Consider the following 27,373-nt stretch of genomic DNA (forward strand, 5'->3'; position numbering starts at 1 on the left):
GCAGATGAAGGGAGGTAACCTATGTAAATGTCCACTGTCTCCATGCCCTGGCCAATTCATTTATTGCATCAGCAGTTATCTCCCGTATCAAAACAATGTACTTTTACTCAACATGGAGTTGACGAATTCTATATGCTGAGCATAGCGGTGCAACATGGCAAATGCTGTTTGTGTGAGACCCCATGCTTTCAATAATAATACTTACAACCCTTATTATTTTATATGCTCGCATAATATAAGGTCCACGCCCAATCCACACATTACGCAACAAGATATTTTTGAAAGACCAGGTCAGGCCTTAGGTAGACACCAAGCCAGTCAACTATATCTCACACACAGTCCTCCGACATAACACTCTCTTTGGAGAGTGCTCACGTGACTCTGTCATATGTAAGGTGTTTTTCATGAACATCCTTACTAATGATCTAGAATTCGACGACACGGTTTAGCGTTTAGACATGATGCACATACACAGATAGTCTGTCGTACAGACCCTGAAGCAAATATATCCAAGAAAGCCCACGCAAGTCTAGAAAATGTGGCAAGTCTAGATTTCCTCAGCTTCAGGGTCTGTACCAATCTGCTGAATTCACAAGCCAGAATATGGCTTGTAATTATCAGTTGATCTCTAGCTGTCACTAGTGTTTAATATTAACTCATGGGGAGCCTCCCCCACCACTCCCCAAGACCCCACACTGAGCCAAGAAAATGAAAATGAAGAAAGTCTCAGGGCTCCTTTTCATTATATTATATTTTTTTTACTATGAACTTATTTCAGTAAAATATGTTCATTTCTGAGACTAGTTGTTAGTCTAATACACAGACACCTCTAAACCTAACGTATTTGACAGTTTTCAGGGAAAGCCAATGATAAGTTTTTCGCTATGTTCCCATAGTGACTGCAAAGCTTTGTTACATTTAACTGGCTTACTAGCTGGGTCGTACTAAGTTAAATTAACTCTTTACTGAACTCTTAACTCTACGTCATCTACACGCATGTTGGTTATGTACACGTAGTTGTTTTAGTTGCATCGTTAGTAACTTATAGAAGCGGTCGTAAAATCTCTCCGAACGGGTGAAAGGGCGTGAGCATGCGTATGTTTTACATCATCCGGGACCTGACGATTACGTCATCGGTTTGCTGCTTGTGCATGCCCTTGCAGAGCCGAAGAGACAAGAGTAGACTTCTGTACATCTAGCTTGGTGACACTGACAGCAGCTGTCTTGTGTGCGTCGACATCCGACATTTGAAAGTGAGAGTCTATCTTGCTCTTAACGCTAACTAAGTAACTGTTAAATTGGTTTAGCTCAGTCCATTAATGTGCAACACGCCAAACGGTATCACCCTCTATTATGCATGCCCTGGCTAAGTGCATATACTAGGCTATCTGTAATGTCGGGAAACTGATGCATACCTCAAAACGCGAGATCCGTCATCGTATTGGTAATGATTAAATGCAAAAGTGCATCGCAGTACTCACGCGCTTGTCATCCAAAGAGCGTTAAAACCATGACTTTGGAATGCGATTTTGATTACACCTGCGTTTTGTTCAACGCCCTTGCCCCGTGTAGAAGTCAAAGATTGTCGACATATTAGGTCACATTGACCTAGTCTTCCAGTGGGCCGTACGATTCACTCCAGCAGATCTGCACTGATGTCGCCATCTGAAGAGTTGGGTCTTGTATCCCGAATATTTGAATATATACCGTATTTCCTGTATTAGACGTCATGACGTATTATACGCCCGCCTGTTATTGAAGCGTTCTTATATGCTCTGCCCTCCTAATAAAGAACCCGAGCCTATATTTAATGCCGAGTTTCCACTTCTGTAATATGGTGAAGATTAATAATACCCGTTTCCTGCACATGTACTCTTTCTATGACTCTAACTTCATGGATTTGGGAAGATGGTGAGTTGCCTCTAAGCCAGCATTAGATGTCAGACATCTAATAGTGGAAATACGGTATTTGTATAAGGCATTGAAGATTTTCGTATTGTCAAAAGGGACCGCTCACAATTTGTGTGTGTTTGTGTGTGTTTGATGACCATAAGGGGGAAGGGGCACCTGGGGAGGTAGGAGGGGTCATCAATTTTGTACACAGGTACTGGGGCTCAGCAGTTTTGTACATTAAACTATTTACAATTTATGCTTAAAAAATATGGGAAGGGGAGCGGGGGGTCATTGATTTTGTACATGACATGGAGAGGGATCACTTTGTACATACACTTGGGGGCACTCACATTACACATGCTTGTCCATAAAGATCATCCACCTTGCTCCCCCGGCCATAAATTATGAACGGTCCCTAATGGCTTGTGGTTTTCAGCTTTGTGAAGAAACAGTATTTCAACATCATTCCACTGTTGAGGAATGTACATGTAAAAGAAATGTTCTGCTGGCTTTATTATCCCCCGCCGCGCGTTTAGCGCGAAGCGGGGGATATATTATTAGGCTCCGTCCGTATGTACGTAAGAATTGGAATATCTTAAGAACCGTTCACTAGATTCTTTTCATAATTGGTACCTAGGTTCATCACAGTATAAGAAAGGTCCAAGTCAGGTTTGGTGACCTTGACCTTAATTTCAAGGTCACAACGTTTTGCCTGCATGTTAAGCTATCTCAAGAACCGTTCACTGGATTTTCTTCATATTCAATACAAAGCTTTATCTAGGAAAGGCGCAGGGCCCAGTTGATTTTGGTGACCTTCACATAATTTTCAAGGTCATGGCGACACTTTGAAGATTTCAGCATGTAAACCTGCATGTTAAGCTATCTCAAGAACCGTTCACTGGATTTTCTTCATATTCAATACAAAGCTTTATCTAGGAAAGGCGCAGGGCTCAGTCGATTTTGGTGACCTTCACTTAATTTTCAAGGTCACAGAGACACTTTGAAGATTTCAGCATGTAAACCTGCATGTTAAGCTATCTCAAGAACCGTTCATTGGATTTTCTTCATATTCAATACAAAGCTTTATCTAGGGAAGGCGCAGGGCTCAGTCGATTTTGGTCACCTTCACTTAATTTTCAAGGTCACAGAGACACTTTGAAGATTTGAGCATGTTAACCTGAATTGTCAGCAAGATATTTCAAAAACAGTTCACTGGATCTTCTTCAAAGACTTTCAAGACTTCCCTTAAATGTTTTTCAAAAAGCAATTTATTTAGTTCTATTTTTGCATATTTCATACACTATGACATTCATGTCAAAGTCAGTCTTGAAAATATGTGTGTGTTTGAACACCTAAAGAGCAAGACATCAAGAGAGGTTGACTGGTCATGTTTTTGTTGACATTTAACTTTCATTACTTTATAAGTTTGATTTGATAATTTGCGGCGGGGGATTATGTCACCTTAGTGACAATGCTTGTATTTTGGTTTTCCATTGTCATTAAAGATTCATGTCGTTGTGTCAATCATTTGTAAATTAGATACATGGAAATACAGTCAAAGCATGCTCTTTCATAGGGTTAGTATATACAGCCCTAATTGTGTTAGTTGTATCAATCTGTTTGCTCTGTAACATTAAATACACACAGGCATTGTGTCAATTTCACACTTTCAACTAATTAACAACATCTAGCCTGGTTGGAAAATGGCACAAAACTGGGGGGCATATATAAACTTTTCAGGGGAGGGACATCTGTCATTCCGTGTTTCTAAATAGGCTATACACAGTAGGTCATATATATATAGAGAGAGAGACACACATATGTATATAGACATATACACACACACTAACACAATAACAATGAAACATGTCCAATCTTTGACTAAGTGCAAGCTTACTAAGATAATGCTTGACTCCAGAATCCACAGGGTCTGCATGATTCAACAGGTGGTCCTGAGTGATGCATCTAAATCGGACAGGGACCTGTCACAATTTCTTTCTTTACATTTTTTTTATCAAACAAATAATTGTGGTTCTGTCTAAATTTGTTCTAATACTATTATGGATTTCATTTATTTGACAAATGTAGAACAACACGGTATATCTACTTTATTGGTAATGACATTAGACATGCATTCAGGCTGGGAGGTAGTTACGCTAGCTGGCTATATGTCACATCATACTAACACATGCATACGCTATACAATAAACCACAGGTTTAATCGTTATACTAACCTAAGTAACCATTTCCCGCAACAAAGAAATGTCATGCCAAATGTATCCACACGATTACGTGTGCTATTTCTCTATGTTAAGATTGGGTGGGCATGGTAAGCATAGTTACTCCATTTCAGAAAAAAGGCGCGATGGGGTAGCCTAGTGGTTAAAGCGTTCGCTCGTCTCCCCGAAGACCGGGTTCGATTCCCCATATGGGTACAATGTGTGAAGCCCATTTCTGGTGTCCCCCGCCGTGATATTGCAGGACCATTGCTAAAAACGGCGTAAAACCCAACTCACTCAGTCACCATTTCAGAAAGATTTCCAGATTTGTATCAGTTTCACAATCCTAGGCCTGTATGCTTCTATAGTAAGTTAACGGCTTTCTTGTCTGAGTATTTGTTGTTTCGCGGTACCCTGACCAATATTGTAGTTATATGAGGGCAGTCTATATATAAACTCGAGTCTGGACCAGAAAATCGCATGATTACCATCATGAATATGAATTAACGCCATTTTCAGTGACAGTCAACGTCTAAGGCAGTCAGTCTGTCCTCTGGTCCTGTTGATCACCTCTGTGAGTGATGGTAGAAGATGTTATTGCAATGTAACCTGTATGCCCCAGTGTGTGACACAGTACCCCACGGCCTTATCCATGTCTTACGAGTGAGTGAGTTTAGTTTTACGCCGCTTTTGGCAATATCACCGCGGGGACACCAGAAATGGGCTTCACACATTGTACCTATGTGGGGAATCGAACCCGGTCTTCAGTGTGACGAGCGAACGTTTTAACCACTAGGCTATCCCGCCGCCCCAGGGCATGTTGAGAAACGTGTACATGTGACATGTGTCCTGCTGATTTGCCCCCGTGTCCTACGAAATACCGGTTTAATCAACACAGAATTGTTAACATACCCATCTGTTATACCCAGGGGCGGATACAGCTTTTTGAGATAGAGGGGGTGCACACTTCATTTTCACCCGAATTTCAATGGTCATTTAACAAACTTTCAGCACAAAAGGGGGGTGCACACACACACACACCCCCACACACACACCCCTCTGGATCCGCCTATGATACCGATAATATCGCTGAATGTGGCGTAAAACAACATGTGGACTTAAACCGAAAGTACCTTACCCCTTTAGATAGTAGGAATACAATCTGTTAAACGAGTTAAGCTGGTTCTTTGTATTCGTGTGGGGATCCCTGACACAATTGTCCAGTTTCCGGGCTGACAGATGACTCTGGGATGAACGTAGGTCAGGGTCAAGGTCATGTGGTAGTGTTAGGTACAGTGAGAGTATGTGAAATGGTCATGTTATGTCATGAAATTGTTCTGACATGGAGTACCTTTTCACGATGAGCATTTTTGCAAATCGAAGTCAGTTAGTTCAAGGTGCATTCTTACTTAGTTGACAGTCTGGTGCTAAGTTTCAGTCTATAAATTCAGACACTGCACTCAGTAGTGTGAGTGAAAGAGGCATTGTCTGCATGTGATCTCTCTCTCTCTCTCTCTCTCTCTCTCTCTCTCTCAGAAAATATTAAAGATATCTTCAGTTCAACTGAAAATATCTTGAAATGAATTAAAGGTATCTCAAATAAAGATAAGTATCTGCAAAACCTTCATGATCATTCATGTTTAATGTGACATTTGATTTTAGATATCAGTAACGGTCAGAATTGGAGATATGTCTAACTGCTTTAAAGATGTCTCTAATTGAATTGAAGATATCTTTATTTGAAACAAATATATCTGTAATGCGTTTGTGGGTGTGTGTAAATTATTTCAAGATATCTCTAATTGAAATAAATATATCAGTAATGCGTTTGTGGATGTGTATAAATTATTTCAAGATATCTCGAATTGAATGAAGATACCTTGAAATAATTTCCAGTATAATTGTGTACAATATGATCGTTATTGTTTAAATGATATCTTTAACACATTTGGAGATATCATGAAATATTTTCTTGACACTTTCTTAAAGTTTACGATATCAGTATTTCTATTTTGGATATCAGAAATTAGTTTACAATATCTTCCATTATTTACCGATATCTTAAAAACTTTATTGATATCTATAAATAGAATACAGATATCTTTAAAACAGTTGACGATATCAGTAATTTCTTAATAAACGTGAAAACGGCTTACCCTCAGACTTACGTCAAAGTATGTAAGTAACGGTCATCTTAGAGCAACGGTCCCATTGTTGAACGGGACCCAGGATCTCTAAGTTGCTTTAGCCTGTAATAGTTATTTTCAGGTCACCTTGTCCGTGATGTTACCATGTCCTAAAGAATGAGTGCACAAATGAATCCTTCAGTTTGAGGAAGTTTTCCTCAAAGTCCACCTGCCGTTGACCAATAGAATTGTTATATTGCAAATATTTCATCAATATTTCACCTATAAACTATAACTATGATATTCAAAATGTATATGAATTCACGAAGGTACCTATATATTGTGATTTTCCTTTCACAAACGAGAGTAACTCACTAAGGTTGTAATAAATATAGTTTTATGTGTATATTTAATATTCAAGAATATCACTGAACACGTTCCGTTCCCACTGTGATGACTCTTTCCGGTTCCGGGGTGTCCCAGTCATGTAAGACATGTGGAACTCGCAGTTACGTCCCTTGAGCGTACCAGGATGAAGCGATCCAGATTCTGTATTCAGAGACTTTTGTTTTGATCCTTAGTTTGTCAGCATCATAGCCTTGAGTTTCACCGGGCACCTGCATCAATACTACCACGGCAGTCATTTTGCGACATTCTTAATATCAAATTAATATTTCTTGTGAAACTGTTAGGAGGAGCCTTCCTGAAAATAGATTATCAGGCAATGGTGTATTTGAACTTCAAAACGTACATGGATATACCAGTAGATGACTGCTAGTAATCCTTTTTAACCTTTGCACTTTCATCATGCTCCAAAACACTGTTACCATCTTCAAATCTGCTGGTAATGTCGTGCATATTATTCACAAAGGCTTGTTCACATCGTTATGACCAACCTGTTAGTGGCTTTTATCAAATTTCTTCAAAAGTAGTAACTTCGTGTGAAAAACAAAATTAAAACTGTTAATAGCTATAATTAGGTACGAACTTCTTGATCAGGTCATCGCATTTCACAATCAATTTCGACCAAATAAAGAAATTCGAAAATGTTTGAGGACGATTTCATATTTGTTCGAAGTATCATGATCAGTTTTGAAATGGAATTTTATACTAGAGAACGTTCATATTCTAACCTTTCGCCCCGCCATGCCCACTGGTTTTGTAACAGAATGTATTGTTGAGAGATCGTGTAATACTGGCCACATGGTATATCAACATAGCGTAACTCTACTTCATGAAATAATCTGAATTTGTTAAACGTATTTCAAGTACCATATTTTAGAAGACGTTTTAGCTCATAAGGTTTGGTAGCCTCGCGAATAAGAGTCACATGAGTACAATGTGATATTGCTGAAAGCGGAGTAAAACCAAACTCGACACATATCCCAGTGTTGAGGACAGTCTCCCTGATCATTTGCAGCCTGTTACTGAGCTTATTGAGTGCCAGCTAGGTATCTCATGCTTTCAGTGACTGGTCTGCCTGGTCGAGTTTTAGTGAGTTACTAAGTAAGCTAGCCTAGATTTTCGAAGCTCTCTTAGCGCTAAGATAGTCGTAAGTGCCATTCAATAACATTAACTTACGACTATCTTCGCGCTAAGAGAGCTTCGAAAATCTAGGCCCTGGGTTTTACGCCGCTTGTAGCAATATTCCGGCAATATCACGGCGGGGGACACTAAAAAATGGGCTTCACACATTGTACCCATGTGGGGAATCGAACCTGGGCCGTAGGCGTGACGAGCGAACGCTTTAACCACTAGGCTACTCCGCCGCCCCATGGTCGAGGTGTAAAGGTCGCCGCAGCTTCACTATTGGTGATAGCATCAACATCAACACCATCACCTTGCAGTAATACCCTTGTACCATCGAATTGTTTTCTCTGTTTCAGATGTCTCACAAGTTGGGGTTCGCCGAGAACTTCGCCTTGAGTGGCGCTGCCGCAGTGATCTCCAAGACAGCAGCCGCCCCGATCGAGCGTGTCAAACTCCTAGTTCAGAACCAAGATGAGATGATAAAAGCCGGGCGGCTGAAGGAGCCATACAAGGGTGTGATCGACTGCACCACCAGAACCTTTCGTACTGAAGGAATATTGCCCTTCTGGAGAGGGAACTTGGCCAATTGCCTGAGATACTTCCCAACACAGGCTCTCAACTTCGCCTTCAAGGACCAGATCAAGGCTACCTTCAAAACCCGCAAAGACGCGTCCTATGCCACGAAATTCGGCATGAATGTCTTGTCAGGAGGTTGTGCAGGAGCCATGTCGCTGTGTTTTGTGTATTCCCTCGATTACGCTCGTACCCGTCTGGCCAACGACGCAAAGGCTGCCGGGAAGGGTGCTTCGGAACGTCAGTTCAATGGCTTGGTAGACGTTTATAGAAAAACCATAAAGTCGGATGGTTTTGTAGGCCTTTATCGAGGGTTCGTCATCTCTTGCGTAGGAATCATTGTCTACAGAGGATGCTACTTCGGCTTCTACGACACCCTCAAGCCTATACTGCTTGGTGAGAATGCAAGCCTGGCCGCTTCCTTTGCGCTTGGCTATGTAGTCACCATCAGTTCTGGCCTCGTGTCCTACCCTATCGATACTATACGACGACGCATGATGATGACGTCCGGAGAAGCGGTCAAGTACAAAGGATCCATCGACTGCACCATCCAGATCATCAAGAACGAAGGCTTTATGTCTTTGATGAAAGGAGCTGGCGCTAATATATTGAGGGGCGTGGCAGGGGCGGGTGTGTTGTCGGGGTTCGACAAATTCAAGGAGTATTACATAGCCTGGAGAATTGCCTAAAAGTGAATGGACACTGTACACTGCTTGTCCAAACGTGCTTGTCCCTTCCAACGCTTTTGTGGTTGCACAAACCCACGTCATTCTTTGGATAAAATACAGTTATATTCCATTGACAGCGCTTTATAAAGGACTTGTAAACTTTGATGCATAAATATCAGTTTCCTTTATATATACCGCCTTAACTGGAATCTAACACGGACCCCACAGACCACCTAACTGACAATCACTGATATTTGCACGAACTTTGACCTTATCGTATACCGTCTTGTGAAGTATACGTTGATACGTGTTATGCTGATATATTGCCGACGTCACTTAAAACATTACATCGCTCTGTGAACCACTGTCACGTGACACAGAAGTATTTCATGAGGATCTGGATACAGCTGTTGTGTACATGGTTACATGATGAAATGTGCTAAGGACTTCACAATGAACGCTTTTTTTCTTTTCTTTTTTTGGGGGTGGGGTCCCAACGCTACTACCATGCAGTATTCGAAAAATGGCACTTTTTGTTTCGTCGTTTCGCTTTGTTATCACTTTCCCCATTGCATAAACTGATACGTAGCTTATACATACCTTTGTTTAAGACGAGTGGGTGGATGACGTTTGGTTTAGGAAAGAGTGTTGTGTTGTTCATATGCTACAGATTACATAGCCTAGATCTAACTGATATTGTGTTTATGAGAGGGGTTTTTTTTAAGGAAAATGGGCCGTATTTGTGTAACTACGAAACGAAAAAGAGTGTATCTAATTTCTGCTGACCAATACAAATTATACTGGACATGTCGTTTGTGATTCGTGCCCCGCCCGTCTAGAATAGATCGCCATCAACCTTCGCTTGTCTTATAAGAGGAGACTGATTAAGTCGAATGGTAGGGTATGAAACTCCGAAACGCCTGACCACAGGGCTGGTTGGATGTAAAACTTGCAAGCCCTGACCAAAACTTACCTGCCCACAAAATATCTTCATATACATGTCTAAATTTTAACCCGACCGTCGAATTTGAGAATCTGGCAGTCCGTGTTGAAAATAACCCGTCCCGGGAGGTCGGGCAAGCACGTATTCACGCTGCGAATGGTTGATTTTGATTAGTTTGAATGTTTCCTGACAGTGTACTCCATGTGCAGCCTGGTTCCCTGATTATGCTGCGCTGGCACCACAGCCGTTTAGCGGCAGCGCAGCAAAATCAGGGAACCAGACTGAACTGCGACATGTGTCAGTCTCCGGTTTGACTGCGACTTTCAGACCTCGTACAGCTGGGGTCTATTCCATTGGTTGTTCCGACAGAGCGAGAACTCTTAGAATGAGGTGAGGGGGGACTCGTTTCGCGGATTGGAACAGAAGCGTCTGCGCATACATCCAGTTATGAGGACCTCACAACCTTCTTTGTTTTCCAATATAACGAGGGTCACAACATATGTCACAATGGGTGTGTGTCAAGACAATGTTTGCTCTTTGGACTGTGATTTCATCTGAATGAAATTCAAGAGATAAGGTTGAGGCCAGTATGGCATAAAAGAACGCATGTTTGTATTAATTTTAACCTTTGCTTACAGCAGAGACCATATAATACATGGTCTCTGCTTACAGTTTCCGACACATTTTGTAAAACTTAACAAATTAGGCGATATCTGCACAAAAACGTACAAATAAATATGTCGGATTAGAGGGATGTCGGTTTAGAGTAAGTCCATGTACTGTATGAATTTGTTCACAACAATACGAGACAAAAAACAAATAATACAAAGTAAATATGTATTATTAGAAGAAAAACTATACACCTAACCTGTTTGATGGAGATAAAGCTCCACGTCACATTGTTACAAAATTAGGTGAGTTGACAAAATATATATTTATATATATTTAAGTTTTGAATAAAACACACACAAAAAGTCAGTGCAGTGGCAATTAACACTGTTCTTATGACAACATATCCAAGCAGAATGTCATCCCTATCAAAAATCAATGAGGATAGACAAACGTTAGAAATACCAGTAGTGAGTGAATGTACCGGTAGTCCCAGTACTCCAACCACATCACTACAGACATTAGATCAAGCTAGGACAAGACTGTCTTGTAATGGACAAGGTGAACAACGATACAGTGAGCCAGCAGATGACCCGTGGCTATCTGATCCTTCGGTTTGATCATCTGTGTCATACTACTCTCAAGAAAAAAATTAAGACAAATTGTATTCTTTTTCTAACAACGTTAAGCTGGTATGATATGCAAACTGCGATGGATGTGAAAAAGCATTTTTCTCGATTACAGTCACTCTAATCAAACAATATTTAGATGCACTTGCAGCACAGTGTTGCATAATGTATGTCAGCTGTCAGTTTAGGATACCATATACTTCAATTAATGGATAACGAACTCTATTCTTTGAGCAACGGTCTGCTGTAAAAGAGCACGCCGTTGTTGCTGTTGTTGTCCCCCCGCCGCAACGCGGAACGGGGGACTATGTATTCAGCGGCGTCCGTCCGTCCGTACGTACGTCACGATTCTTGTTAACGCGATATCTCATGAACTGTTGTACCCAATATCTTCAAATTTGGTGACAACCTACATTGGGGGATTACGCAGACACCAGTTTATTTTGGTGACCTTGACCTTATCTTCAAGGTCACTACGACACTTTGAACACTTTTCAAACGCTTGTTAACGCGACATCTCATGGACTGGTGTACCCAATGTTTTCAAATTTGGTGACAGCCTACATTGGGGGATTACCCAGACACCAGTTGATTTGGTGACCTTGACCTTATCTTCAAGGTCACCACGACACTTTGAACACTTTTCAAACTCTTGTTAACGCGACATCTCATGGACTGTTGTACCCAATGTCTTCAAATTTGGTGACAGCCTACATTGGGGATTACGCAGACACCAGTTTACTTGGGTGACCTTGGCCTTATCGTCAAGGTCACCACGACACTTTGACCGCTTTTCAAACTTATTTAAACGCGATATCTCATACAAACATTGCACCCTATGTTTTCAGTTATGTTGACAGCCTGCATTGGGTGATTATGCAGACACCAGTCATTTCAGGCATCTTTTATGTGACCAAAAAAATAAAAAGTAGTAAATATAGATATTCCATTCTTTAGCGGCGGGGTACACTGCCATATCAGTGGCAAACATATGTTTTTCCTATGCTGCCAGGTATAATTGGCATAATTCAGTAAAAGGGGCCCTGAAAATCCAATGGGTTCTCCAACGTTTCCCTATCTCAGAGGTTTGGGATCTGGTACATCTGCATGACCCCTTCCAGGTAAGTTTGCAAGTTCTGCGTTCCTTGCCAACAAACACCACCATACTTTAATGTTCAGTGAAAATACTTATTAAATGATATATTTCAAGGCGGAGCTTTTGCTAAACATTTCGTATTTTTTGTATTTGTTTTCCATTTCTTTCTTCTCTTTTTTCACACGGCCAGGTGAACTGAATGGAAAGCAGTTCTGGGGCTTTCAGGTTGAGTAACGTCCCTTGAATTGAAAGCGCCACCTACAAACCGGATATTGCAGACTCACCACGTGGGAACCACATTTGTGAGACTCGGCTCGTTCACAGATCTCTCTTAGAGAAATGAAATTTTCTATACCGGAATCTGATTCAACAGACACTATGGCTAAGAAAGATAAAACGAAAAAGGATAAGGTAAGTCTGACTGTATACATTTTACGTGACAGGGATGTTTGTAGCAACGGCAATACATTTGTAAACTGAGAAAAGAACTGACCTGGCTGTCCACATGCTGGATACAGTGATCCTTGTCTCAAACATCAGTTTTACCACACTTGTATTAGATTGTATACAACGTTCGTCACTTTACCCGATGTTAATCATAGGGGACGTCCTACTTGTCACTGTTGGTTTCACGCCATTCATAACTTATGTTAAGTGGAAATCGTCAGCCACGTGGTCATGTTTTTGTGTGATGTATCACATGTTATCTTTTGATCAACCGCTTTCCAGTCATTTTTGGATTTATTTGTGAAATATCAATACCACGATACATTCTAGAATTACAAATATCAACCACAATTCAGTAACTATGAGAAAGTGGAGATGGCATTTTAGCTGAAGGGGTCGTTGTCGGCACGGGTACTACAGATATGTACCGCAGGTACGTTAGAAACGTACCCTGGCCATAATGAGAATACAGCAACGCACCCTAGGACGATTCCATTCCCATTGTGTTGTATTCTTGATCAGAACTGTCATACTGTTGTATTAGATACATTTGATTGTGTTATGTAAGTAATGAGAATACACAGTAACGGATATTTCCCGATGCCCATGAATACCACTCGGAATCAGTTGAACGGGAACAACTGCATACGGTTTCGGTTTTTGATTGGGGATTATAGACTCGGGAAAGAGTTCCGTACCCCCCCTTCTAAAATATGATTAAAACACAATGACAGTTGTAGGATTATACTAAAATCCAACCAACATTCAATAATGTGTTAGCAAAATAATACGATTATTTAACACATCTGAAACAACCTCTGGGAATAGAAGACTATACTGCATCCACGAAAGACGCCATGACACCTGGGGGGTACGGGCGTAACTCTTTCCGAAACGAACCTGGGGTACGTATCTGTAGTACCTGTGCCGACAACGACCCCTTCAGCGGCATTTTATATATTGGTTCGAGATAAATCCCGGAAAGATTTCCACCCGTAACCCCCGTTTTATTATCATTCTGTGCCTAAGATTTATAGTTTATAGTAAGAATAGATGGTTTTTATAGAAAGCCTATCCTAACCCTAAACCTAACATAAAACCCTGTTTTAAAATAAGGCTGAAATCAGAACTTAAACAGTACAAAACATGTTGACCATGCATCTTCCATTACATTTCAGAAGTCCAAGAAATCTGAAAAAACCGAAGAACAGGTTGAAAATGGAGATGCTAATAGTATGGAGGTGGACGTAGCAGAGAATGGTAAGAAAATATGAATGGACCAGCTGTGAAAACACCATGAACCTTTTCCAAAGAGATGCTTAACACACACTACAGCTGTTTGTCTTTGCCATCATTTAACAGGACACGATGAAGAAGTTTGATGTTTTGATTTATATGCTAAGTCAGTGTTTCCACTGGGTTTATTAACAGCCGGTCACTGTGTCCGATGACCTTTTTTACTGGTCCTGCACAAAATATGATAGTTCTGTTGTCTTCATCGTATTGGAGCCATTTAAATTCAGGTATCCAGTCCGAATTAAATTTCTGTAATTTAATAGGCTTTACTTTTGAAGGCGGATTGCAACTTGAACTTGAATAATTATTTTGCCCCTTACTGTTGTTGGTTTCGTCATCCTCAATAACTGAAACCTTTGAAAAAATGGAAAGCGCCCTCTGCTGTCTGCTTGACATTTAGACAAACACATGGTATGTGTACAATTGGATAACTTTGTTATTTTCCGTGACAGCAGTGATTATAGTAACGTTTCAAGGTACAAAATACATCTGTCATTTCCGAAAGACTGCCAAACTGACCAATCCCATTGCACATAGCATAATGTATTTAGAAGGAAACCTCATCTCACACAAAAATCGTAAGAGGCCAATTCTATTATTAAAGGATTACTTCAGAGATTTTAAGCAGGACAAAAAGTAGTTTGGGTATTTTTCGGGACCCTGTGACTGATAGCCACCAAATTTATTGGTCCTGGGCAATTGTTAAAGATCAAAATCTGGTATAAACCAGAGAATGGAAACACTGTAAGAAAGCTTTAACATCGTCCTTTATTTTCTTTTTTGTCATGTTTGAATACATTCCTGCTAGACAGGTTATCGGTATGCTAGCAATGGGATTACTGATTAGTGATTACTGAATGTTCTTTAGTTCCTGTTTTACAGATTATAAATAGTTTGCAGCAAAGAAAGTTCGAGTGGTCCTATTATTATTATTGGATCATGGATGTGTAAGCAAAATTAACCTGATAAATAACTGAACTCCTTGAGTGAAATATTGATTCCTATTGATATCCAGGGACCTGGAGCACCTACTCTACAGGTCCCAGGTTGAAAAAAAAGGCCCCAGAGAAGTGTAGTAAAACCAAATATTGTTCTCTACAATTGACTGTAAATCCTGTTAACTTAATATTTCTACAAAAGAATTTGTTTTTCATCAGGTGCAGATGCATCACCGATCAAGATCAAGAAAAAGAAGGAGAAGGTAAACAAGCAGTTGGGTTTTTTTCTCCAAATTTTCTTTGATTTTGATTTGTTCTAAAAAACAAGTGTATACTCCAGTCACAATTCATTTTCCCACCAAAACATCAAACAAACATGTCATATCAAAGTGACTTAACTCTTGTGTCTACATCACTTTACAGATGGTATTTCACAATGAATCTTCTCATGAAACAATTATTTAAGTGATCTTGACTTTTCATTTATTTCTGTTTGTTTATCATTACAGTGTGATTGTGTATTGTAGAAGGCAAAGAAATCTACCAATGAGAATGAGGATGAGAAACAGTCAGAAGAGGCAGAGGAAGACCCTGACGTCAAGTTGGGGGCATTTACAAACTTCAGAATATCTCCTGGCACTATTGAAAAACTGAATGGTAATCCTTTTACGTTGAACAGTCTGAAGGAAGCAGTTGAGCTGCAATATATCTCCTTTACAATCTGCTGTCACACATCATACTAACATTACTGTACAAGATGAGCAAGGAACATAAATGGGGTTGTGATGAATGTACTTTAAACATACAATTTTGTGTCCTGACAGGACCAATTGTGATGCCAAATGTTTGTCAAAAGGGAGGTAACTCCCGACATTGTTTAGAGTTTCATTTTGCCTTGTCCATCAATATCTTCTGCAATTTTCACAAGCACTTGATCTATGTCTATAAGGAATCTTGACCTGTGTGCCGTATTCTTTATATATAAAATAACATTATTTTACATATGTATATCATTTTATGTGGTCACAGCTTTTGTGCCTGTAATTTGTACAAGTACACCTTATGTTTCTGTTTGAGCTCAAGCCTTTGTTTCTCATATCCACTGATTCCATATTTATTGCAGCCAAGGGTATAAGCTACCTGTTTCCTGTCCAGTATGAAACATTTGACACCGTGTTTGATGGCGGCGATGTAATAGCTCAAGCCAGTGAGTAGACAGTCTGATCAGTGGTGTATACCACCATCTGTAGGTGGTAATTTTACTAGTCATGTTATTGCAGGGTTTCTGGAGCTGATTTTCCAGTGTATTGAAGCTAGCTTATGATGATTGTGTCGTTAACCCGACCTGACTGTTATTGTAGTTCGTACCCCCAGCAACTTTCTTCATATGATTGACCGGTGCATCTTTGTTCTGTCTTGCCCAGATTACATTAACACCCCTCTGTTAAGAGATTCAAAACCAATTCCTGTTTCCTGAAAAAATCAGAACATTTTGTTCTAATTTGACAGGTTTTATGGACCAAGTTTTATTATGAACACTCCACTGATATGATCTAAACACTGGCACAGGTTAACACACTTATGAGGGATTCTCTCCCCTGTATACAGTTTATTAAGTCACTATACATTTTGTTATGTCAGCATGTTCAGTCAAATCCCGATGAGTCGAATGCCGGTGTCTCGAATGTTATGCATAACTCGAAGTACCTGTCGGTCCCGACCATTCCTTGTTATAGTTGTCATCATTTGAATACCGGTTACACAAATTCGTCTCATAAATACACACGATGACTCGAGAAGGAAATTTGGTCCCATGAAATTCAAACAACAGCAATCTTGTATACATAAGCCGAAGTCAGTCAATGAGAAGTTGATTGGTGTAGCAGACTGATCCAATTAACAACCCAGCGCGGCTCACACCTTTCCGCCATTGACAGGTGAGTTCAAAAGGCAGATTAGTGATTTTACGGAAATCACTGTCTGTGCTAATCAGACTGGAACTGATAAGGTGCCTCTATTAGTGATAAGGAAATCATTAGGTAAACAAATGCTTAGGTGGAGGAATTAGGACGGGATCATCTTTTTTTCTACCCTCATAGACATACCTATGTCTCGAATACATCGATAAGTCGAATGTATTACTTGGTCCCCAGCGATTTGACTCATCAGGATTAGACTGTATATCATGTTGCATAAAACCACATTCACTCAAATTACAGTCACACAAAGTTAAGTCATGGTTGTGTCCATGTTTAGCAGTGATGTCTGCCTGCGTAGTGCATCACTTGAGTATATGAAGAGTAAGAGATTCTGGTTTTCCAACACAAGTAGTACAAGAATGGTAATGGTCTTGGTATTTATAATTGGTGGTAAATTACATTTTGTCTATTTGCAGGGACTGGCACAGGTAAAACTGTAAGTATCTCTATGCTCATCTGGTTCACATTGTTACAACATTTGTGAGAATGCAGCAAATGTCCCCCCACACACACCACTGTTATCAACCATTCAGTAAACATTTCACCCTGACAAGGCCGTCTCCGTGGTGTAGTGGTTAGAGCATCCACCCGGAGAATGGAAGATTGCGGTTTCAATTCCTGTCGTTTGGCATTAGTAGGTGCAACAAGGACCAGTTGGCTCAGAGTCAGTGTACTGTGTCTGTGTGGGGTTTTCATGCTTAAGTGCAGCAGGGTATGTCAGTGGGCTAGCACTATATACCAGCTTAAGTCTGGGCTAGTACAAGCAGCCACACATACACACACACATGCATATCGTCATATGAGCAAAATATTCTTCAGTATGATGTTAAACCCCATTTTACCTCACCTCACCATACTCTGACAATGATTAATGTTAAAACATTAATAAAAACAGTAATTATTCATGTCATCAAGTAGTATATTTTTATAAAATGCTACAGGAATTATTTTAAACAGATCCCTAATTATTGTTATAATGTCTTTTTCTCCAGCTCTCGTTTTCCCTACCTCTGGTTGAGAAGCTTCAGAGAAGTGAAAAGAAACTGAAGCATGGTAGGAGCCCAAAGGTGAGTCTTGTACCCAGAGATCCCTAGCCTTTGTTTTCGGTGGGGTAGCCCAGTCGTTAACTGTTCAGCTCGTCACAGTGAAGACTCACGTCCGATTCCCCACATGGGTACAATGTATGAAGCTACTTTATAGTGTCCCTCACCATGATTTTGCTGGAATATTTTAAAACTAAACTCGCTCACCAGAAGTTCTGCCATGGAAGGGATGGTATAGGTTATTTGTAGCTTTTTGGGGCTATAATTCTCTTCAAGTTCTCAATACTTCTATTATGGTATGAACTGAACCCCAATAAAACTGACTGAAAATGTAAGCATTCTAGACATGCTTGTCTTGTTCAAGCATGTTTATCTACAAACTAGTGTTACAAACTCTGAACACCATGATCACCGGTGAATGTCTGAGAATGTTGGTCCCCAGAAACCTATCCCTGCTGTCATAAAGAGGCAACTAAATGGATTGGTTTTACAGTATGTATTGTTCCTCTGCTTTGTATCATTTGCTGATTGTGTCTGTTACTGGTCTGCCTGATCGAGATTGCAGGATACTGTCTTCTACATGTTGTAGCCGAAACATTGGTGTGTGTCAAACAGTAAACAGTATCTTGTTGCAGAGATAAATATGCTGGACATTGGTGCTGTAAAATACTTTTGGTGTAACACAGCTGTTCCCCTTTATTCGTAAAACCTCTTGACCCATGAAGATCCAGGTTTGAATTGGTCTTAAGTAACCCATGCTTGTCGTAGGAGGCGACTAGCGGGATCGGGTGGTCAGGCTGTCTTGGTTCACACACGTTATCGTATCCCAATTGTGTGGATGATGCTCATGCTGTCTATCACTGGATTGTCTGGTCCAGACTCAATTCTATATAGCTGGAATACTACTGAGTGCGGCATTAAACAACAACCCAACCAACCATAAAACCTCTACATTGTTGTTGATCTTAGAATTGTTTTGTTTACCAAGGTTCTGGTACTGACCCCAACAAGAGAACTAGCCAAGCAGGTTCATGATGACTTCAAGGCAGTCTCTGAAAGTCTTGAGATCCTTGTAATATACGGAGGAACTCCTTACGGCCCTCAGGGTAAGAAAAATACACCTTTGGAAAGATTAAGTGTGTTGCTTATGATTTTGCTTGGTGGTAATAGTAGTATTTTGTGTAGGACATTAGAAAACACCTAGGAGATAAACTTATTGTTGTTTCATTGGGCATGATGTATAGCTAGGTTACCAAAAGGTTATTCAGCACTAAATCGAATTTGAAATCAAATGTACAACAAAGTCTTCAATTTAGCAGAGTTTAGTGAAGCTGAGTCTCAGGGCACCTGGCTCTGAATTGGAAACACAGTATGTTTTCTCCATTCCACCATAACAGAGTTCTACTTAAACCTATATATTGAGAGAAGCGGCATGTTTTGAGCCCACAGTTTAGAAAGGACTTGTTTTGTATTAACAAGCTAAATGTTTGTGCTGTATATGCTCAAGAGTTGTTGGGGTTAATTTTAGATATTCATGTGTAAAATGTCATATGCTAAAAGTAATTTAAGATGCTCTGTCCATGAAAGCTGTGTTCTTGTTGCTATGGAGACTGTTTTGGTGTCCCCAGAGCGTGTGATGCAGAACGGTGTGGACGTGGTGGTAGGGACGCCTGGGCGAGTGTTGGACCACGTACAGAAAGAGAACCTCAAGCTGAACAAGATCAAGCATGTAGTGCTGGATGAGGTAGACCAGATGCTTGACATGGGCTTCGTGCAGTCAGTGGAGGAGATCCTCAAGGGAGCATACGAGAGAGGTACACCATCGAGAGAGGTCTTCAACCACATTCGCGTTGGATATTATTCAGCTGGAATATTGCTGACAAACAGAACTATTTTAAAGATTTTGTGCCATGAAACAAACACAACTTGCACTGTCATTCTAGACATGTATTTCAACAGTATGATTTTAATTTACGTGGTTACAGAAATTTCTGTTGGTCTGAAAGAAATAGCTACACAGATCGTGAAAGAATTCTTAGAATGGAAACATTACACTTCAGCTGTGAGAGTTATCTCCCTCCAGTCTTTAGCAACACTGACAGTGTCATCAAACACTATTACAGTTTTCACTGTAAGGGAGTTGCCTCCCTTGCGGTAGACTTTCCCTGAAGAGCATTGTTCATTTGGTTGTAAAATTGTTGGTCTCAACATGAAATGTTTTGTTTTTTCAGAGAAGGAGAGTAATCACCCTCAGACCTTGCTGTTCTCGGCCACCCTTCCGCCATGGGTGAGGGAGACCGCCAACAAGTACATGCGGAACGATGTGAAGAAAGTTGATCTGATCGGCAAACAAACCAACAAAACAGCCACAACAGTGCAGGTGAGACCAGTTCAGGATCAAAGTAGTGCAGATATATGTATGTATGACACTGGGCTGTGATTGGTGTTATGTTTGTTCAGTAAGGGGGCCACTGGTCCTTTATACACATACATGTCAGGAGGATTCAAGATATGACATGAGGAGCCATAAAAGTGACGGAATGGACATAGAGGTATAATTGTAAAGAGAAGTGAACACAAGATCAGCAGGATGCAAAATATTTCATAGCTAAAAATATATTTAGCAAGGTTGTTTATAACAGTATTATTTTGAGAAGTAAACAGTAGGGCTAGCTTGTTTTCAGAAGGGTATACATGATAAAAACGTGATATGAGAGATGCTCTCAGATCGTGATAGAATGGACATACAAGGCAAAAATGGTGTTCAGATTCGATCATAGGAATAACACACAAGGGACACAAACGTTCGTTGCGTGCAAGATTTAAACGTCTTCCATATTCAATCATTAACTTATGATTTGAACAGCGAAATCTACAGAGGGCAATACAAAAGACCTTCACATTTACAGCACTAGTGTAAATTTTTAACTAATCCTGCACTCGAAACGTGTCTGTGCCAGACGATTGATGTTGAAAAGTGTAGACTGCGATCACTTCCTGGTCTGCGCATGCATCACCGGAAGGTGACGTCAGCCACCTAAGATTTTGCATTTCGCACGCCTCGCAAGACATGTGGTTTGCCAGCTCGACTGTTTTGTATCCTATGAATTTGTGTTTATTGGTAATAAACTGTCTTTTGGGTACTTTCCTTTGTTCTTCAGAGAGTGTAGGTATTACCTTTCTGTTTCGTTTTTCGTAGTACCGTTGTAGTGATGGTGTTTGTTATCAACACGGTAGTTTCATCACTATTATCGGTCACTTCGCCATTCAGAACACGTGGCTTCGATGTATTCGTAGTGGCTTGTTCTTGGCTCATGCTTATATGTTATACTATCAGCGTATATTATTATTAAGCCTTAATTCTGGTCTCCAGTTTATGTCAGTATTTTGTGAGACATTGTTCTCATTTATGCTGTTCTACCCCGTTACTATTATATTGTTTCACCATGTGTTCCCCATTACTATTGTAATGTTTTTCACCGTGTGTTTGCTGGGGTTTTCTGCTATGTTGCAGTTTCTACACGGCACACGCTGTATAGTTTGTAAGGCGGGGTATCTCATAAGTGCCCTCATTCACACTGTGTGAATTGCATTTTTCCGTGTTTTTTCACACAAGTAATGTGCTAGTTGCGCTTACTTAATTAATATAACACCTTTTTTTGGAAGCACCAGGTCCAATACCGACGTCGCCTGTGACAAGCATCCAGATACTTGCCACAACACTGATGTCCTCTAGCTCTAGGGCGTCTGGCCCCCGTCTCCTTTCTCCGGGTTGCTGTTTCCAGCGTGTACTTGGCAGACGTCTTCCTCCTGATGCCTCAGATGCATGCGCCTTCTTAGCAGTCACTGGATGTTTCGACTCCCATTTGACTTGACCTAGTTAGCAGGGCAGTCTGGTACAACAGCGCCTCTGCTGTTCATCACTGCAGCGCCTATACGGCGCTTCTTCCACATCGACTACGACCTCGGCGTTCTGCAGTCGGTGTTAGCGCCTCCGTCGCAACACCAACCTGTTCCAGCGTCGTTCCTGTCTACAGGGAATGTATGATGCATCTACCTGATCCAGCGCATGTACGGAGCTTGTAAAGCCATCCTTACTCCCTCCAGCGCCTGTATGGCATATCTACCAGATCCAGCCCTTGTATGACGCCTATAAACCATACTCCCTCCAGCGCCTGTCCGGCATTTCTACCAGATTCTGCGCTTGTATAACACCATACTCACTTGCTCACTCCAGCGCCTGTCCAGCGTTCTACCAGATCCAGCGCCTGTACAGCGACTCTACTGGATCTAGAGCCTATAACATCATAGTGAGTGGCCTATAAAATCATACTCACTCAGGCGCCTATACCAGATTGTGCATCTATATGTAGTAACTTACTGCGTCAGCGCCTCCACATCTTCAAGAGTTCGGCAGCTGTTTGTTGTGCCACTGTCTCTGCTGACCTCTACGTCGGCAGACGGACACATCTTGCCCTCGAAGACTTCCAACTAATATGGTACCTATACCAGGCGTGGCGTTTACGCACTCCCTTGTCTTGAATTCATCAATAGGGCAGCCCAGGTGGATGAGGAAATTAAGCGTGTGACAGTGTTTCTTCTTACAAGGCACGAGACTCAAGGGATGACAGCCCTTGATTTGGAATCCACACGGATGCTCCTTCCTATCTCAAGTTAGTTTCGACTATTAACACTGTCTCTCGAGACCTGACAGAGATGAATCCGTACAGGATCGTCACCACTCTTCTATATGCATGATGGCTTGGTAGTGGATGGTCCTCACTGTCCTTGGCGAACACTTACAGGCAGTTCTCGCCAACGCAGGTGTTATTTGAGGTCAAGGATTTTCCGGTTAGGATTCAAAGCTTCCGAGGAATCTATTTCACCAATCCTAGTCCTCGACTGCCATCTTTAATAACGAGTTCAAGGACGTCTATCGAACAGTGTTTGACTTTACTCACATAGAGATAGCGTTGACGGCCTTCCAGCAAGTCAAACATCCCTCATCACATGAATCCAGTACCTACTATAGCCTCGACGCCACACTGTTAGGTTGGCTTGGAATCAGGCGTCGTGCATGGTAGGAGACGTGGTGACAAGTCTCACATCAACTAGAGAGGATATGAACGTAGCTGCGTCCCCTTCAAGGGTGACGGAAGCAGGGGCAAAAAGCAAAAAAAAAAGTTCAAGATCCACATGATTTGACACTCCCTCATCCACTAGGCCCCCGTATTATCCAAACACCCGTACATTGGTGACGAGTGCACAACATATGGACACGTGAGTTCCGGCTCTTCATAGTTCTGCCTCTACGATGTGCCGGGTTCCAAGGTTTACCTTCGACCGGGAGTACCTGCTTAGCGCAGCAACAGTGATAATTTGGTGCTTTCACGTCGGCTCTCCGCCAAATTGCGTAATTTGCATGTGTCCACCCGGGAATGACAGGCGGACGTTTGTCAACGTGTCGGCCTCCTGTCTCACTTACCTCGGGGTTTTTTTCCTTTTAGTGGACTCGCCCTTAGATGTCATAGGTGGAGTCACCTTGACTGAGCGAGTTCCGAACTACATACGTTTTAGTCGGCGCCTCCATGCAGAATTGAGGCGCCCATGCACTTACTAGATCTGATAACCTCAGGTTTTCGGCCGTGAGATCAATAAGCAGTTTGGAGCTCAAGGCAGTGTTCCTCATCATCCGTCACTGGGCGCAATAGCTAATGGGCAACACGATTGTTGTGGGGTTTAACGAGAGTTTGACTGGGTTACTGTTTCCAGACGTTCCGTCTGTTTCCAGTAATAGCTGACACCCATATCCATCTGAGCACTCAGCATATTCCTGGGTGCGGGTACATCTTAGCGGACGCTATATTGGGATCTGACAGTCGCTTTCACAGAATGTATGCTACACAAAGAGATACCGGTTTATGTGTCTCCATCTCCGAATGGTCAGTTTCCTCCGGTCTTGCTTCCAAATGTTTTGGAATCACAATCACAATCAAGAATTAACAACTTGACTTCGACTAAATTTAGTTGGTCCCAGATGACCAACCAGAGGTTGGTTTCAAGCATCAAGAGCTCCTCTTCAACTAGCCAGATGTGGAAACATCCTAGTGCATCCTCATCCCACGCCAGAACGGTTCAATTAACACACTGCATCTTCAGGCGGCATTCTGCGCCAATTGCTTTTCAGCCAGAGCATTGTTACTGCTTTGCTAATGAACATTGGACTTCCATTAGGCACATGTATAACAAGTGGCAGTCGTTCGAGTAGTTGTGTTGCCGCGAAGCGGGATCCGCTGCATGTATCCCTCCTGTTTTAGCAGTCTCCGTGCTGTATTTTTGCAGGGAAGGCGTTTCAAAAGGGGCATGGTTGCCACTTCTGTTAGTGGCAATTCCCTTCGTTTTGGCAGTCCCCATTGAGAGGAGCTTCGCTTTGCTTGTTTAGTGCTTGAGTACCCAAGCTGCAGTTTTGACCACCTGCCAGGAATCTCAACACTGTCTTGGACCGCCTACGCGTTGTCTTGCAAGCCACTCATGAACACTTACCTTGCAGACTTGCACAGCGATAGCTTCAAGGGTCGTGCGCTTGGTGTTAATTGGGTCAAGTTTGAACGACACCGTCATGGTTCTGTGCCTCTGGGTATTTGATTGGGATTTCATCACTATAACCCAGTTGCCAGAGCGAAATGATCGATAGTTCTCTTTTTCGCCTTTATCGTTTGTTGTCGGCGTTGACGGTTCCTGTGTTACTTTTGTGTTGAGCTGATGTACTCAGTTTGTACATTAAGCGCACCCAAGCCGTCAGAGACATATAAGCAAAACCACGAGTGTTTTGTGGATACGGACTACCATTATTCAAGGTGCCTTCCTTCATGATATTTCTTCCCATGAAGCACGATGACGCCGTGTGGGAAAAGAGTTGTTCCGAGGGAAACAACTGGGTATGTCAGTTAAGGAGTAACACTCAAGTCAATACTTTTTACTGCATTTCCTTAAAGCTAATCTCGCTTTCCATTTAAGCCTACATGTCTTATATGCGAATTACCACTGAGAGATAGTCACTGTTGTTGACTATTCTTCCAGGTGCAACGAAGATAGCTTCCACCATGCTTTTTCTTCCCATGAAGCACGCCGACGCCGTGTGGGAAGAGAGTTGTCCTGGAACAACTGGGTCTGTCAGTTAAGGAGTAACACTTGGGTTAACTCGAGTCACTGCTTTTTACTGCATTTCCCTAAAGCTTATAACGCTTCAAAAATCATGTGGTATATACCATTTAAGACTACGTGTCTTATATATGCATATTACCACTGCCTGATCGTCACTCGCTGTCCGCTTTAGGTGCCACACAGGTTTTTCCACCACCATGGCGCACTTGATGACATTGACCGAGCTGTCTTTGTTTACCTTGCGAGGCGATCCCCACAGATGACACGCCCTCCATCCTGCCTGTCCGATAAATGTGCAGGAAGTAAGTAGTGCAGGATTAGTTAGTAAAATCTAAACATTTTTTATATTTGTATACTTATCCTGCACTATTTATGATAAGGGCCAACCCTGCGCTTTCAGCTACCTCCCTTCTTTGTATTCATCTGTGGGATTTATGGCAATAATTAGAGGTGGCTGACGTCACCTTCTGGTGATGCGTGCGCAGACGGATGTTTACCCGAGACAAGGAAGTGATCGCAGTCTACACTTTCAACATCAATCGTCTGGCACAGCCACGTTTCGAGTCGTAAGCAATAAGTGCAGGAACTAAGTAGTGCAGGATAAGTATACAAATATAAAAAATATTTAGATTTTACTAATATTCTTCTGACACAGTCATTGCAACATATGTCATATTTGGGATTACACTTTCTTAGTAAAGTACAGATTCTAGTACTTTTGGTTTGAGTCCCATCCGATTCGAACCTACCCTCAGAGTCAGGCACCTAATCGCCAGCACAGGAAAAGTATACAACCGCGCTGCTTCCACAAAATGTGGAAAGGTATTGAGCCTGTCTATGACAAAAAATGTCCCAAATATGACATATGTTGCATTTGACCACTTTCTAAAATGGCATTGTGTATTTCATGACACAGTCATTGTTAATCCGTCTGAAAAAATCTAGTTTAGTATATTTTTCAAGATCTGAAGCCCACGTTTGAAGATCAATATCAATACACCTCTGCTTAAATTGTATAAGGAAATTGTTTACATTTGTAATTTGTTGATCAACCCAAACATTTCAAAACCATAGCTGAAGAGAAGTTTTTTAACTCTCAAAGCCCAACCATCAAGATTCTTTTCAGCTAAACGATACTGATATTTATATACTTTATACAAAATAATATTCTTATCTTGACTCATTAACCTGGTCCAGTATTTCCACAATTTTGTAGTAAGTATTAACCTTCAATGAATAGCGACCTATTTCACCACGTGCAGTGATGTTCGGAGTAGTAATAGATTGGTGGTACTGGGATAAAGCACTCGTCTGGAAAGGACACTCAGCTTATAGACTTGATTGAAATGTGATTGTTGTTAGATTTTTCAGTGCCAGTGAAAAACAGGTCGCATCACTTAAGGGTTTCTTCCCACATTAAGCAGACAGGCTTTGATATAACTGGATTGCATTTCAAAGGAGTGTTAAACCCAACTCACTCCTGTGTGTGGTTCTGTTTCCAGCACATGGCCATCAAGTGTTCATACCATGACAGGGCAGGGACGATCGGCGACATCATCCAGGTGTACAGTGGTAACCACGGCCGCTGCCATGGTGTTCTGCGAGACCAAGAAGGATGCAGATGAGCTGGCCTGCAGTCCCAGCATCAAAGTTGACTGCCACGTCCTCCACGGAGACATTCCACAGGAGAAACGCGAGCTGGTCTTGGCGGTACGTCATTCTTGCTCAGCCCTTTGCATATTTAGTATTCTTTAGTATTTAAAATGAAGCATTTCGCAATTGACAAGTGCATCGGTAAGTCTTCTTTTAACAAGGTTTATGACAAGACCTTTAGAGTCTTTTCAGTGGAGCAGTCAGTAATATGCTAGGGTTTGTTTTGTTTTTAATGTTTTGTCTTTGTCAGAAGCTTGGATGGTGGGTTTGCCTTGTGCTTTTAGTGTTTGGTTGTTAAAACCATACTCAGTTCGCCCACGTGGGTTCACTGTGAGAAGCACATGTTGTGTTATCTCTGCCATTGAATTGCTGGAATTGTTTGAAACCTCACTCACTCCTAAAGAACTCTGCAGCAATATATCATGTTATGTATGTATATCAGAACATTGGCGATGATGATTGGGACTTGCCCTATCTGATCTCTGCTGACATAGTGCCTTAATAGATCCTCAATACTTTCTGAGCCAAATGTTCTCACAACACAAATTTTCCTGTGTTGATAATTAT

General features: G+C 41.4%; 2 protein-coding genes across 2 annotated transcripts in view; both read left to right on the forward strand.

The window, feature by feature from the left end:
* The first annotated feature begins 1,105 nt into the window (after window positions 1–1,105).
* On the forward strand, window positions 1,106–9,814 carry LOC124254555 (ADP,ATP carrier protein 1, mitochondrial-like). Its single transcript, XM_046688380.1, has 2 exons — window positions 1,106–1,253; window positions 8,125–9,814. Exon 2 carries the CDS (start codon window positions 8,125–8,127, stop codon window positions 9,028–9,030), a length of 906 nt encoding a protein of 301 aa, XP_046544336.1. The 5' UTR covers window positions 1,106–1,253; the 3' UTR covers window positions 9,031–9,814.
* Window positions 9,815–12,540: 2,726 nt separating this feature from the next.
* The window catches only part of LOC124254559 (nucleolar RNA helicase 2-like), a 37,941-nt gene continuing 23,108 nt past the window's right edge, over window positions 12,541–27,373 (forward strand). Inside the window, 12 exon segments of the mRNA XM_046688384.1 lie at window positions 12,541–12,697; window positions 13,912–13,993; window positions 15,187–15,230; window positions 15,495–15,624; window positions 16,091–16,174; window positions 17,363–17,382; window positions 17,939–18,013; window positions 18,978–19,095; window positions 19,618–19,803; window positions 20,221–20,369; window positions 26,656–26,739; window positions 26,741–26,863. Of these exon segments, the coding sequence (XP_046544340.1) occupies window positions 12,626–12,697; window positions 13,912–13,993; window positions 15,187–15,230; window positions 15,495–15,624; window positions 16,091–16,174; window positions 17,363–17,382; window positions 17,939–18,013; window positions 18,978–19,095; window positions 19,618–19,803; window positions 20,221–20,369; window positions 26,656–26,739; window positions 26,741–26,863 (1,167 nt within the window). The 5' untranslated portion in view covers window positions 12,541–12,625.

The sequence above is a fragment of the Haliotis rubra genome, unplaced genomic scaffold (genome assembly GCF_003918875.1).
Source record: "Haliotis rubra isolate DU_JTF1 unplaced genomic scaffold, ASM391887v1 Scf575, whole genome shotgun sequence".
NCBI classification, from domain to species: domain Eukaryota; kingdom Metazoa; phylum Mollusca; class Gastropoda; order Lepetellida; family Haliotidae; genus Haliotis; species Haliotis rubra.

What these genes read in the sequence shown, in the direction of transcription:
- LOC124254555 (XM_046688380.1), top strand. Translation starts at nt 8,125, where the DNA reads ATGTCTCACAAGTTGGGGTTCGCCGAGAACTTCGCCTTGAGTGGCGCT.